Below are 16,034 nucleotides of genomic sequence, written 5' to 3'. Positions count from 1 at the left end.
TGAAATAAATGATGTAGGAGAGAGAAAAAAAAGATTCACTCATAATCTCCACCATCTATTTTAATATATAAAAATGAACTACCACCAATTTGCCTTAATTACCCTAATGACAAACAATTAAACATGGTTTTGCATACCCCTGAGCGTAATTTTACATTTAATAATGATTACATTCCAACAGTTTATTTAATGCAAAAGTTCATTATTGGAATATGTAAAAACCTGCACTACATTCTATAATTTTATTGCATTGGAACATACATATTAAATAAAGCCTACCTTTTCATTATTTCTCCCTATGTCTATATATTTTCGTATCAACTCAAACCACTGCATGTGTAAACTGTTCCATCTCCCTATTCCCTTTTTTCAAACAACAGTGGAGCGGTAGGGTTTCTCTTCACCTTCCCCATTTCCATTTTTTTTCTCCATTCAACCTTACTGATACTTTTCTGTTACTTCCACTTCTTTTCTCAACAGAATATGAGCCGAAAGTTTTCCCCCATTAAGGATGTCAACGATTCAAAAGAAACATGGAGATTGGCCGTTCGAGTTGTTGATTTTTGGAGTGTTATTAACAGCAAGGGTAAGGAGCATCTGGAGATGGTTATAATGGACGTATCGGTAATGCTTCGTATTCTCTCAAATCGTTTATTAGCTTATTATATTTTTCAGTTATGATATTGTTGTTGTTTGTCATCATCAGGGTGATAGGATACAAGTTTTGATTCGTTCTGACCACACACCAAAATGGAAAGCACGAATACGCGAAAACATGTCTTGCATAATCAACAATGGAACTGTTTATGAAAACGATTTTCAGTGGAAGCTTTGTGATCACGACAAGAAGTTTGTGTTTATTGGTGGTACAACTGTCAAGGAAGTTGATATTCAGAACCTTCCTCCCAAAAGATTTTTTTTTCAAAGACTTTACTGATATTCTTGGAGGAAATTGTGAGATGAACCGACTTGAAGGTAAATATATTAGGTCATTTGATTTCTTCATACTACAATTTTGTTTATTATTACAGAAGTTGATTTTAACTTACTCTTTCAATCTGTTTTGTAGATATCATTGGTGTGGTTCAGGAAATCAACAATTTTCAATACAACAATTCTGGAAAAAAGTCATTTGTTTCACTGAGTCTTAAAGACTTGAAGTAAATTATCTGAATTCAAATATTACAACTGTGTGCCATCATGATTATCTTATTGATCTTTTTATGTTTATTTCTGCAGAGGAGTCATTGTTAACTGCACATTATGGGAGAGCTACGAAACAAAATTTTTGGACTTCTACCACGACGAAAAAACAGTGGTGCTATTGTAATAATACTAACTCATGCAATGATAAAGGAATCACAAGGTTTGTATCAATAATCTCCTATTATTCAAATGTGATATCTCGCTGTAATAAATTTGATACTCTAATTTTGGTCTATTTCAGTCTCAAATGGATGGAGTGGATCTAAGTTGCTTATTAACGAAGACATTCCAGAGATAACTGAGTATTTATCAAAGTATACACAAATTGTTATATTCTTAAAGTATAATAAGCTCCTTTAAAATTTATCATCATTTACATTCATTTTTGGTTCAATGTTTCAGGTTACCGTCAAATGAGCAGACTGAAAAGCCTTCGCAGTCCTCGAAGGGAACGTGTCTTTGGTCTGGTGCCTCTCAATTCACCCCAGTCGAAAGTTTCGTTCATAAGGCCAAGTGTATATCTCTCAGTGAACTTTGCAAGGTCAAACAGGTACATGGTTATGAAAAATTACAAATAGTAAGAGCAATATTATTTTATACAGATGATTTTTGTTAGAGTGTTGCATTTTTTTATATTCAACTTATTGTATCTTAGGACATGTTATGCGTTACTGTTGGAACAACTCAAAGGTTTTTTGTCTCAAAACACGGTTGGTTTTATTATGGGTGTACTAAATGTTCTTTAAAGGCATCTGATGTGAACAATCCATACAAATGTTCATGTGGACAGAATGTAGAACATGCCATACCAAGGTCTATATATTTCAATTTTTAATCAGATTAATTCATTTGCCATGTTTCAATATTTGTAGTGTTTTAATTATATTTTCCTATGCATTTATGTAAAAAGGTATCGAGTTGACATATATGTAGTTGATGGTGATTCCAAATTTCGCTTTGTGTTCTGGGACACTGACTGTGCCGACATTATTGGAAAGTCTGCTGATAGTATTTATAAAGCAATGCTTGAGGTTCATTTTAATTCATTACCTATTTTAATATTTATTTGTATAAAAATGAAGTACTTACATTAAATTTAATGTGTAGGAAGGTGACGACGACCCAATGATATATCCAGATGAACTTGACATGCTACTTGGTAAAAAGATGGCGTTTAGGGCTAAAGTTCAGCCAACATTTGGCCAAGCATCTGTTTGGAAACTTTCTTATGATGAAGAGTTTGTAAAGGAAATTGAGAAAGATTATATTACTGATGAAGTATGGAAATTTTACTTTGAACATCTACATATGTCTTTTATCAATATTTGTATCTTAATCTTCATCTCAATCTCTGATCTGCAGGGAGATAGCAAATCTTTAAACCAAAACCCAGTTGTTGATCGTGTCGATGAATCCATTGTATGTTAATGTTGACTGAACTTTAACCTGTTAATTACATTATTTTCTTTATACTTACTGTTAATTAGTTTTCTTCCAGGAGTCGTTGTCAGCATATGGAGAAAATGATCCTGATAAAATTGTGACCAATACTCCATCCAAAGGAAGTCCTGTTAATCTTGATGCTGTAGATTCTGAATTACAAGCGTATGGTACTACCCAGCTCTCAGGAACCAAGCCTGCAAAGAAAGTTAAGATTGAATCTGATGCATGAAGACTCCACCAGAACCATTTTAATTTCCATCATTATTGTTATTTTGTGATCTTTTCTTGACTGTTGTTTTAATGTTTTGGTACAAGATACACGAGTTATGATCCATGGATTAAATATCAATTATCATTTTGTCATATGATATCAAATATCAATTATCATTTTGGTTTTCTTATAATTTCTCTGTAGCAATGGTTTATTGTCTGTTGTTTGTGTATAATATTGCATGATATATTGCCCGATTATACAATGCTAAATATATTAACTGTTGTTTGTGTTTAATAGTGCGTGATATATTGTCCGATTATACAAACGATCCATATGAATTGGAAAAAAAGTTAGAATTAACCATCCTACATGATATTTCTTCTTATCTGCAAGTGAAAATTAATTTTTGAATAATAAATTGTATATCAGAATTGTTTTGATTTGCACAGTATTTTTTCAATAAACCATAATTTTGGCAATGATATTTACAGTAATGTCTTGCAGTATAAGTTCATTATTGACTTCTCAATAAACCATAATTTTGGCAATGATATTTACAGTAATTGCTTTTTCAACAGATTCCTCTAATGCAAAATTTTTTAATTCATCAACTTGATTTGAAAACTGCATGCATTATTTAAATAAAACATAACGAAATGTGTATTACAAGTTTTTTAATGTGACTCTTGAAAACTGCACCAGCATGATGTCAACCATCATACCTACCTAACATATAAACTGTAACTTGCACTACATTCTTATCTTAATTGTGCACGCTTCATGCAATTATGGTTGCTTGGTGCATTAATTATTTGCATATTTAATGATTAAGTCACAATATTTTTAACTGCATAAAATATTAAATCTCATAAACTTTTCATATTCAGCTATTTCCCTCCATAAGCAAATAGTTTGGAGGGAGTCTTTGTCCATATATTTCCTGCTTGCCTCCATATTCATCCATATTTTGCAGAATGATTGTAACTTCAAAGTAAAAAATCATGGAAAAGAAACAAAGTGATGAGCATGATCACTTCATGAATGTTATCAGAAGAAAAAGGCAATTTGATGCTAGACTTCATAGAAAGCGTGTTCTTAGAGCTAAGAGAGCCAAGCGATTGGCGTCAATGAACAAAGAAAATGCATATCAAACTCAACCCCCTGCTGATACTATATCTTCGCATTTCAGATTCCCACTATCTTCTATTTCTCCAAATATTCCAAGTTCCACCACAACTGATCGAAATACAAAGCAGAAAACTCACAGTATATCAACTTTGAATACATTGCCAAGTTCATTAGCAAAAAAATGCCCAAGAGTTGTTTCTGTAAAGAACATTAACAATTTAGGAGTTAACCTCGGAAGGAGATTTGATAACGAGTTTATGAGCGGTGCGGCAGCATTTTCAAGCCATACACCAAATCCATATTCCAACACCAACGAACTTTTCCAAGATGACAGTGAAGCTGATGAAGGTTCCGGTAATTCTTCAGATGGTAAGTAACTTTATTGTGATGGATTATTAACCGATATTGAATGTTCTTACATTTCACCAATATATAATAACATAATATTTGCGAACTCATTTTTACTATGTTGTTGTAGCCTGCAGTTCAGTTTCTAACTATTCAATGGACGAGCATGACGTAGGTTTTGACACTGGCATTGAAGAAATAGATGTTCACAGATCAGGTTGTATTTTATTGTATTGATATGTTTCTTTCTTTCAAAAATCATGATGTATTATGTATTTTTACCTGACAACTGTACATTTTTGTTTAGGAGAATACTACGATTTAGGTGACCCATCATGTGAGTGTCAGCAATGTGGTGCAAATATGTGGTATATGGAGAGGAAAAACAAGTCTCGACATTCTGCTAATCCTAAGTTCTCAATGTGTTGTGGAGAAGGAAAGGTTCAAATACCTTTGTTGAGACAACCTCCACCCGTATTGCAGAGCCTGTTGTTTGACCAAAACAAAAGTGAATCTAAAATATTCCAACAACAAATTCGTCTTTACAATATGATGTTCGCATGTACTTCTCCGGGTGCTAAAATGGACAACAGATTTAATAATGGTAGAGGTCCTCCTAACTATCGTATTCAAGGTCAAACATGTCATCGTATAGGTAGCATGTTACCTTTGCCAGGTGAAAAGGCCCGTTTTGCCCAACTCTATATATTCGATACTGAACATGAAGTTCAGAATAGATTTGATATTTTCAGGTTTTTACTTTAGCTATCTTTGTTTCAACACTGTTTATTATTTTGTTGTTGCAATTCTCACTAATCTGAACTTTATACGTTGGATGTTTTGCAGAAAAAGGGACGGAGTTGATATTAATATAGTGGAAAAGTTGTCTTCAATGTTATATGAACATAATGTTCACGCTCAGTCTTTTAAGATGGCAAGGGATAGACTTTCTGAAGGCAATGTGGCAGATCTAAAACTCCGTCTCATTTCTGATCGTCAAAATGATGGAAGAATATATAATCAACCAACAGTTTCAGAAGTTGCTGCTCTCATTGTTGGTGATGTTGATACTGCAGAAAAAAGGGATATTATAATGCAAAAACAATGTGGCCAACTTCAGAGAATAGATGAATATCACACGTCTTATTTGGGTTTTCAATATCCTTTACTTTTCCCTTACGGCGAAGATGGTTACAGACCAAACATACGGCATCGCAATAAAGGATCTACAACGGTTCGTAATGCAGAAACAACGACTACGGTATCGGAAATTGACGATGTTCCATGGGAGGATGCAACCAAAAGAAACAGACTTACAATCAGAGAGTGGTTCGCCTTTAGGATTCAGTCAAGAAAAAACGAGGCACAGACAATTCTCAGGTCAAGGAGGTTATTTCAGCAGTTTTTGGTAGATGGTTTTACAATGATGGAATCTGAGAGACTTCGATGGTTAAGAAAGAATCAGTCAAAACTACGAGTAGGGAAATATGACCATCTTGCAGATGCTAGGACAAATGGACATACACGTGGTGCAGCTACAGGGAAAAGAGTTGTCCTACCTTTGTTGTATGTTGGAAGCCGTAGATTTATGGATCAGTTATACTTTGATGGCATGGCAATTTGTAGTTATGTTGGATTTCCTGATTTGTTTATTACATTCACATGTAATCCCAATTGGCCGGAAATACAACGCGTATTAAGTTCTGCAGATCTGAAAGCGTCCAATCGTCCGGATCTCATAACAAGAATCTTCAAATTGAAATTTGATTCATTGCTGTTCGATTTGACTAAAAAGAGTATCATGGGAAAGGTTCTTGCGTGTAAGTAATTTATAACTTTGATTAATTTAATTTCATTATTCATTTTGAATGTCATGTTATAAACCAATATCTTAATTTTATATTTGTAGATATGTACACAATTGAGTTCCAAAAAAGAGGTCTGCCCCATGCGCACATATTAATTTTCCTCCATCCGTCGAGCAAGTATCCAACACCCGCTGACATTGATCGTATCATATCAGCAGAAATACCAAACAAAGACACTGACGAAGAGTTATATAACTTGGTCAAATCTCACATGATACACGGACCTTGCGGAAATGCTTTTCGTAATTCTACGTGTATGAAGGAAGGAAAATGTTCTAAATACTTCCCTAAAGAATTCAGACATGAAACGATCGTTGATCAAGATGGATATCCGGTTTATAGACGAAGGGACAACGGACACACAGTTTCTAAGAATGGAATTGAGATTGACAACAGATTTGTTGTTCCTTACAATTCAAAGTTATTGTTGAAGTACAGAGCTCATATTAATATGGAATGGTGCAATCAAAGCACATCCGTCAAATATTTATTCAAATACATCAACAAAGGATACGACAGAATAACTGCTGCAATTGTCATGAATGAAGATGGATCTGTTTCGCAACATGAAGCCGTTGATGAAATCAAGCAGTATATTGACTGTAGGTACGTTTCTCCAAGTGAGCTGCTTGGAGAATTTATGGTTTTTCCATTCATGGAAGAAAACCAGCTGTAGAAAGACTTCACTTTCATGGTGAGGGGCAAAATTCTGTTTTTTATACTGATGTCAGCCCTCTTACCAAAGTCCTTGATAAACCGAGCGTTACTGAGTCGATGTTTACTTCTTGGTTTGAAGCAAACAAGAAATATGACGAAGCGCGCCAACTAACGTATTGCAATTTTGTTTCAAAGTTTGTATACGTTAAGAAAAAGAGAGAGTGGAAACCCAGACAAAAGGGATACACAATTGGAAGACTAATTTGGGTTCCTCCAACTACTGGGGAGTTGTACTATCTAAGGATGATGCTAACACATGTCAAAGGACCGAGAAGCTATGATGAAATAAAGACAGTAAACAATGTTAAGTACGATACTTTCCGTGATGCATGTTTTGCTATGGGATTTATTGGGGATGATCGAGAATTCATATCTGCAATAACAGAAGCATTTCATTGGGGTTCTGGACATTATTTGAGATTACTTTTTGTTCACATGTTATTGTCAAGTAGCATTAATAGGCCTAAGCATGTATGGAGTAAAACTCAACATCTGTTATCTGATGGAATTCTCTATTCTCAGCAAAGGATTGCAAACAACAGAAGTATATTTTCAATTATGATCAGAATAATTAATTGCAGTTAATTCAAAGATATTTTTCAATATTTACCAACTATTTCTTTGTTCTTTTTATTAACAGGTCTGCGACTAACAAATGAAGAAATTCTCAATCTGACGTTGATTGAAATTGAAAAACTTCTTCAACGCAGTAGAAAGAGTTTAAGTGATTTTCCTGGAATGCCAAAACCACATGGTTACATAATTGAGGAGCTTGGAAATAATTTAATTTACGAGGAGAGAAACTACGATCCTGCTGGACAACTTCAAGAGTTTAATACGCTGTATAATAACCTCACAGGTGTAAATAGTAGTTTGAATCAATTAGACAGAAGAATTTCATATTACTTAGAAACTTATATTTCTAATATGAAGCATCTAAATGATATGTTGACTTTATTTCAGATGAACAAAGAGATGTATTCAAACAAATCTTGACGGCTGTTGATAACCAGAACGGAGGCGTATTCTTTCTGTATGGATACGGCGATACAGGCAAAACATACATGTGGAGAACATTAGCTTCCTACATAAGATCAAGAAGACAAATATGCTTGACAGTTGCCTCTTCAGGTATTGCATCCCTTTTGCTCCCCGGTGGTCGAACGACACATTCTAAATTTAAAATTCCGATTCCCACACTTGAATCTTCGACATGCGACATTAACAAGGGTAGTGACAGGGGTCAAATGCTAAAACTATCAAAATTGATTATTTGGGGTGAAGCTCCCATGTGTCACAAATTTTGTTTTGAAGCTTTGGATAAAACACTGAGAGATATCATGGGTGGAAACAGGTCATCTGATAAAATATTTGGTGGGAAGGTAATTGTGTTTGGTGGGGATTTCAGACAGATTCTACCAGTTATTCCAAGAGGCAGTCGTTCAGATATAATTCATGCAACTATCAATTCATCATACATTTGGGATCATTGTAAGGTTTTGAAACTTACAAAAAACATGAGGCTTCAGCAATCTGGGACGACTACATCAGCATTCGAGTTAGAACGGTTTTCAAATTGGATATTAAAAGTTGGAGATGGAAAACTAGCAGAACCTAACGATGGCTATGCTGATATTGATATCCCAGCAGATATTTTGATATCTAATTTTGATGATCCCCTTCGAGCTATATTCGAAAACACTTATCCAAATTTTGAAGCTAAATTCAATAATGTAGCTTTTCTGCAGTCAAGGGCAATATTGGCTGGAACAATTGAGACAGCAGATGAAATAAATCACTATGTATTAGACAATCTTCCAGGTAATATTAAATTTTGTGTGAACATTTATCCGACGATTTTTCACTTCCATCTTTAACAGATCATAATATAAAGTTACTCCATTTTCAGGGGATGAAAAGGAATACTTAAGCTCTGATTCAGTAGACACGCATGATGGTGATGGCAATGAATGTTTCGATGTTTTAACTCCCGAGTTTCTGAACGGATTGATAACGTCGGGAATTCCTAATCATAGGATCAGATTGAAAGTAAATACTCCAATCATGCTGCTCAGGAATATTGATCAAGCAGAAGGCTTATGCAATGGAACACGTCTAATTGTTACAAGATTGGCTGATCATGTTATCGAAGCTAAAATAATTTCAGGCAAGAACATTGGCGGTATCATTTATATTGCACGAATGGACATTACTCCAACGCAGACGCCATGGCCATTCAGGATGACACGAAGACAGTTTCCTATAATGGTCTGCTATGCTATGACTATTAATAAATCTCAAGGTCAGTCTTTGGATCATGTTGGCATATATTTGCCGAGGAGCGTATTCAGCCATGGCCAGTTATATGTTGCAGTTTCAAGAGTAAAGAGCAGAAAAGGCCTTAAAATCTTGATCCATGATAAGGAGAAACTTCCATTGACCACCACAACAAATGTTGTATTCAAAGAAGTGTTTGAAAATGTGTAGTCTATATGTTTTTGCAATATTTATGGACCTGTTGTTATTGGTATATCTTTTGTGCTCACTTGCCTAAAATTAGGTTACAACTTAAACAACTTATTAACTGTCATGAATGAAAGATTTGATATCACCTTTGCATACTGATAATTTATTTTCATCTGTATAGCTGGATTGAAGAATGACGATGAATGATAGCTGCCATAATATCAATGATTACAGAACATCATCAATTAAAAGATTAGCAAAGGCAAATATTCATGTTGATAGCCATTATTTAAATCCATTACACAGCCATCTGTGATTACAATCTAAGTACCATCAACAACAAATTTAAAGCTACAAGTAACATCTTTACATCCTAATCAGCTACTTTTTTCCCCAAGTACACAAACATCAGATCTGAAAATGGAATCATGGAGAATTCTATGAAATCTCCAACTTGAAGATTTTTTGACTTTGCAAAATCGTACCATCCAACTCCAATATGTTTCTCATACTCATTCCTGCCAGCCCTAAGAATACGACAGTGATAGCCCTTTCCGTCAATAAGATCTACCATCCTTATTGCATTTTGGTCTTTACGAAAACATGTCCTTGATATTTCCATTGGAATATTCTGCATTATAACTTTCTACTTATTAACCCACGATATATATAGATCTATATACGGCAGTGGATTTAACTGGGTTTTGAACTTACCAGAGCATTTTGGCCTCGCATATTCGCTTTTGTGACATTAGATTTCCACTTTACCTCCCCGGTGTGATCAGCCATGCGTTCAGCTTCAGTAAGAAACCCATCTTTTATGAGTGTTTCAAACATCTTTTCCTGCTCTTCCTCAAACTCTTTGTTAATGTTACGCGCCCATTCAAGAACGTCTCTCTCAGGATCACTGAAACATATATTTTAAAGAATAACACTGCTATTAAACAAAGAGATGAGAAAACAGGGGAACCCATTTATTTTATTACAACATGCATGCAAAGTATACTCACCTGCTTGATGGAGAAGGGACAAATGGAACTCCCCACTTCACCATATCAGAATTAAGTTTTATAAGACAGTATTCTGATGCACTATGACAATAATTTCTATATATAGATAGATAGTGATACCCCTTATAATTGGGCCAGACAACATTGATGGGCCTACATATTTTATATGTACAAATACCCAGGATGTTAGGTAAACAAGTTTTAACAACAAAAAGTAATTATATTAATTTTTTTAGCAGTTCATAGATGTTACAAATCAGACCTTTAAATATCCATGACACTATATTTCCTTCCATACATTTAATAAATATGTTTGGCTACTTGAATTGAAGTTGCTATATATCTAAGTTGATTTTATAATACGTATTCTTTATAAACTGTAATTTGGTTTTAACATGGTAAATTGTTTATCAAACAAAATTTCTTAAAAAAACATTTCATATTAACTTTATAACTATTATATTTAGTTAACTTTTATAATGCATGTAAATAAACTATTCTAGCACACATCAGCCAATCATGATGACCAATGAAAAGGAGCAACTATGAAGTATGTAGAACATTAAGATTTGCAAAACAGATAACCATTCAAAATTTCCCAGGCCAGGAAAGTAGTCTTGATAAAGTCATTCAACATTAAAGCAAAAGTACCAACCCATAGGTTCATCAAACAACATTGTTCAGATAAGTTATAAAAGTCACCACCAGATACACAAAATTCAAAGATTTTGGTCTTTGAAACTAATTCAACAACAGAAAAAAAAAGCTTATCATCTTCCACCACCTTTCAACAGCCCCATCATTTCTTCTTCATTGTAACATAAATGAAAGTGCCATGTCTCGCCAACTGACAAGTCAGTGTTGAAGGATAGAAAAACACTTAGAAAGGGGGGGATTGAATAAGTGTGACTTTAAATCTTGGACGATAAAAATAAATTGCACAATTATTTTTATCCTGGTTCGCTGTTAACGAAGCTACTCCAGTCCACCCCCGCAGAGATGATTTACCTCAACTGAGGATTTAATCCACTAATCGCACGGATTACAATGGTTTTCCACTTAGTTCGCAACTAAGTCTTCCAGAGTCTTCTGATCACACACTGATCACTCCAGGAACAACTGCTTAGTTCACTCCTAAGACTTTTCTAGAGTCTACTGATCAACACGATCACTCTAGGCTTAGTTCACTCCTAAGACTTCCTCTAGAGTATTCTGATCAACCTGATCACTCTAGTTACAAACTGCTCAGCCAACTGCTAAGACTTCCTAGAGTATACTGATCACACGATCACTCTAGTTCCTTACAACTTAATGTAATTCTAAGAGTTTACAAATGCTTCTTAAAAGCGATAATCACAACTGTGATATTTCTCTTAACGTTTAAGCTTAATCTCACTAAAATATTACAACAGCAATGTAGTGAGTTTTGATGAAGATGAAGATTCTGAGTTTTGATTTGAACAGCGTTTCAGCAAGTTAATTTGAATTGTCTTTGTTCAGGATCGTTAACCTTGCTTCTCATCAGAACTTCATATTTATAGGCGTTGAGAAGATGACCGTTGAATGCATTTAATGCTTTGCGTGTTCCGTACAGCATTGCATTTAATGTTATACGCTTTTGTCAACTACCTCGAGCCTTGTTCACGCTGTGTCTACTGACGTAGCCTTTAGTAGCTTTTAACGTTCCTTTTGTCAGTCAGCGTAGTCTGCCACGTGTACTTCCTTCTGATCTGATGTTTGTGAATACGACGTTTGAATATCATCAGAGTCAAACAGCTTGGTGCATAGCATCTTCTGATCTTCTGACCTTGAAGTGCTTCTGAGCGTGATACCATCTTCTGATCTTCAGTGCTTCTGATCTCATGTTCTTCTGATGCTTTCATAGACCCATGTTCTGATTCTGCTTCGACCATCTTCTGATGTCTTGCCAGACCATGTTCTGATGTTGCATGCTGAACCATTTGAGACACAACTTCTGAGCGCTGAATTATGCGTACTCTTTATATATTTCCTGAAAGGGAAATTGCATTGGATTAGAGTACCATATTATCTTAAGCAAAATTCATATTATTGTTATCATCAAAACTAAGATAATTGATAAGAACAAATCTTGTTCTAACAATCTCCCCCTTTTTGATGATGACAAAAACATATATAAATGATATGAATTTGCGATCAGAAAGAGTAGACGGCAAAAGACAAATTACACAGCTATAGCATAAGCATATGAATATGTCTCCCCCTGAGATTAACAATCTCCCCCTGAGATAAATAATCTCCCCCTGAAATAAATACTCGAAGAACTTTAATAAAAGACTTCCCTGATTATTTCGGTAGAGACGATCATATAAGCTTCTGCCTTCAGAGAATTCATAGCTTCTGACTTCTGCTTCCATTGGACAGCTTCAGAACTTGAATTTCTTTAGATCCTTAGAACACTCACAACTTCTTACTTCTGCTTCCATTCAGGACAGCTTCAGAACTTGAATTTCTTTGATCTTCAGAACATTCACAGCTTCTGATTTCTGCTTCCATTCAGGACAGCTTCAGAACTTGAGTTTTCTGGATCTTTTAGAACATTCACATCTTCTGATTTCTGCTTCCCTCGGATAGCTTCAGAACTTTGAATGTCTACCAACATCACTTCATGCTAGATTTGTATCAGAACATTGTTGAATGTACCAGAGCATCATCAGAGCATCTCTACATCCTGAAATGTTACAGAACAAAAACTAAACGACAAAAGTCAGCATGAACGAGTTAGAACATAAAATTTATGTTTGAACACATTATATGTATCAGAGCCATATAGGCTGATATAATGTATCAGAGCAAATAATGTATCAGAGCCATAACATTATATGTATCAGAGCAAATAGAATTTTGTCAGAACAGGATAGACAATGATATTCAAATTCTATTATCAGTGCTTCTGATTCATTCTTCTTTCTTGCTTCTGATCTCTGAAGCTTGACAGCACTCAGCTTGCTTCAGTTTCCAAGAGCTTATTCCTTTTACAGAATAACGCTTCTTATGGTTTTGCTTCTAGTGTTTGCTTCTGAAGATTCACTTCACTTCTCTGTACCTGCAAAACACTTAAACCATATAGAACTTGCAGTTCTTGTTAGTGAATGTGTGGGAGCCTTTACCCAGCAACTGATAGATTTAATCAAATCATTTATCATTTATCTTCTCCCCCTTTTTGTCATAACATCAAAAAGAATATTTAAAAAGATTCAGATGTAAAACGACAAAAGAAAACATTTACTGGAATGTAAAACACAAGGAAACTTTTCATTGATAATCAAAAGATATTACAAAAGGTTCCTATGTTTAACAAGATGAGAAACATTCCTAGCAAATACAAAAAAGGATTTCCAAAGAGGAAATCACTACAAAAATTAAAAACAGAACCCTAGCTAGACACGCTCTGTGTCAACCCATCAAGAATCCCGGAGGACTTCTTGTCTTCCAGACTGAAACCTCCACTGTAGGAGAGATCCCAGAACCAAGGAGGAAGTGAGGGACAGTTCACAGACAGAGAGCTAATGTTGCAAACGGGGCTTTCCCTCAACATAGAAGTTAAGAATATCATTCTTAACCTCCTCCCATAACTCAAGAAAGTCTTCTGTCTTTGGATGAAAGTTGATAACAACATCAAAGAAGAGTCTGACTTGAGCGGTATTAGAAGAGCCATCCCGAGATGCACAGAGATCTGTCGCCTTTGAGTCATGGAGCTTCAACAGACTTAGGGTGAACGCTAGGTTTTGAGAGAAGAGAAGAAAAACGAGAGAGAGAGAGAAGGAAAACTTTAAGAGGAAAACAAGGAGATAGAAAACCAAAAACCATTTTGAAGAGTATTTAAAAAGAAATAAAATGAAACGAATGATGACTAGCATTTAATGTTACGTGACGTGAGGAGAGATAATAAAGACAAATGAGGTGACTAGCACAGTTACCTATGGTCGGCGTCCCTTCAACTGCACGCGCGCTTATCCATGAATAGTAACGACAGGTTTACCATCCCGAGATAAAACGTAACAGCTGTTTTTGCTTTAAAAGAGGTTCTGAATCAACTTAGACAATGAAACGTTAGTAATAACCGAATCATAATTTCTAAAAGAATTCAATCAGAACTTCTGACAAAAAAAATTCCATATTCATTTCAGAAGATACTCATACATGAGAACTTCTCATCTTCTCATTCTGGGCATAAATCCATACTGATGTTCTTCAGAATGAACTTAAACCTATCTTCAGCCAGGGGTTTTGTAAAGATATCAGCCCATTGATGGTCTGTATCAACAAAGTTTAAAGATATAACACCCTTCTGAACATAGTCCCTTATGAAATGATGTTTTATCTCAATATGTTTAGCTTTTGAATGAAGAATAGGATTCTTAGATAAACATATAGCAGAAGTATTATCACAGAATATAGGAATGTTACTCTCAAATATCTGATAATCTTCCAACTGACTCTTCATCCAGAGCATTTGTGTACTACAACCAGCAGCTGCGACATATTCTGCTTCTGTTGTTGATAGAGCAATGGTTGCTTGCTTCTTGCTGTACCAGGAGATTAAGTGGCTTCCAAGAAATTGGCAACTTCCTGAAGTACTTTTTCTTTCAATTCTGTCTCCAGCATAATCAGCATCGCAGAATCCTACTAAGTTGTATTCTTTAGATTTTCTGTAAACTAAACCAACATTAGTAGTACCTTTCAGATACCTTAGAATTCTCTTAACAGCAGTTAAATGAGATTCTCTAGGATCTGATTGGAATCTAGCACACAAACAAACACTGAACAGAATGTCAGGTCTAGAAGCAGTCAAATATAGAAGAGATCCAATCATACCTCTGTATAACTTCTGATCTACCTTCTTACTTACCTCATCCTTACCTAGGATGCATGTTGGATGCATAGGAGTTTTGGCTTCTTTGCAGTCCAGAAGATTAAACTTCTTCAGAAGTTCCTTCACATACTTGGTTTGGTGAACATATGTTCCTTCTGATGTTTGATTTATTTGAATTCCAAGGAAATACTTGAGTTCTCCCATCATGCTCATTTCAAACTCAGCCTGCATAGACTTAGCAAACTCCTTTCCAAGTGTAGCATTAGATGTTCCAAAAATAATATCATCCACATATATTTGACAAATTAAAATATCCCTTTTAAAGGTTTTACAAAAGAGAGTAGTGTCCACTTTTCCTCTAGTGAAACCATTATCCAGAAGGAAAGAACTTAAGCGTTCATACCAAGCTCTGGGAGCCTGTTTCAATCCATACAATGATTTCTTAAGTTTAAAAACATGATTAGGAGACACAGAGTCTTCAAAACCAGGAGGTTGATGGACATAAACTTCTTCATCTATATAACCATTTAAGAAGGCACTCTTAACATCCATTTGATAGAGAGTGATGTTATGTTGAGTGGCAAAAGAAATTAATAGACGAATAGATTCTAACCTGGCCACTGGTGCAAAGGTTTCTGTATAGTCAATCCCTTCTTGCTGACTATAACCCTGAGCCACCAATCTGGCTTTGTTCCTTACCACTTCGCCTTTCTCACTGAGCTTGTTTCTGAAGACCCATTTTGTACCAATTATATTGAATCCATCTGGTCTAGGAACAA

At 35.1% G+C, this 16,034-nt stretch overlaps 1 protein-coding gene, 1 long non-coding RNA gene and 1 pseudogene across 2 annotated transcripts; all 3 read left to right on the top strand.

Annotated features, from left to right (window-relative positions):
- The first annotated feature begins 915 nt into the window (after nucleotides 1–915).
- On the top strand, nucleotides 916–1,277 carry LOC131599809 (uncharacterized). Its single transcript, XR_009282924.1, has 3 exons — nucleotides 916–975; nucleotides 1,070–1,160; nucleotides 1,240–1,277. It is a non-coding gene; the product is annotated as an uncharacterized LOC131599809 (long non-coding RNA).
- An 897-nt stretch (nucleotides 1,278–2,174) lies between these two features.
- Nucleotides 2,175–3,000, top strand: LOC131599808 (uncharacterized). Its single transcript, XM_058872061.1, has 4 exons — nucleotides 2,175–2,237; nucleotides 2,314–2,484; nucleotides 2,569–2,625; nucleotides 2,705–3,000. Exons 1-4 carry the CDS (start codon nucleotides 2,229–2,231, stop codon nucleotides 2,876–2,878), a joined length of 411 nt encoding a protein of 136 aa, XP_058728044.1. The 5' UTR covers nucleotides 2,175–2,228; the 3' UTR covers nucleotides 2,879–3,000.
- Nucleotides 3,001–3,864: 864 nt separating this feature from the next.
- Nucleotides 3,865–9,411, top strand: LOC131597984 (uncharacterized; annotated as a pseudogene).
- Nucleotides 9,412–16,034: the final 6,623 nt, after the last annotated feature.

This window comes from Vicia villosa, linkage group LG4 (genome assembly GCF_029867415.1).
Source record: "Vicia villosa cultivar HV-30 ecotype Madison, WI linkage group LG4, Vvil1.0, whole genome shotgun sequence".
NCBI lineage: Eukaryota > Viridiplantae > Streptophyta > Magnoliopsida > Fabales > Fabaceae > Vicia > Vicia villosa.
Note: the sequence above shows the minus strand (reverse complement) of the source record. Positions and strands in the feature narration are given on the sequence as shown.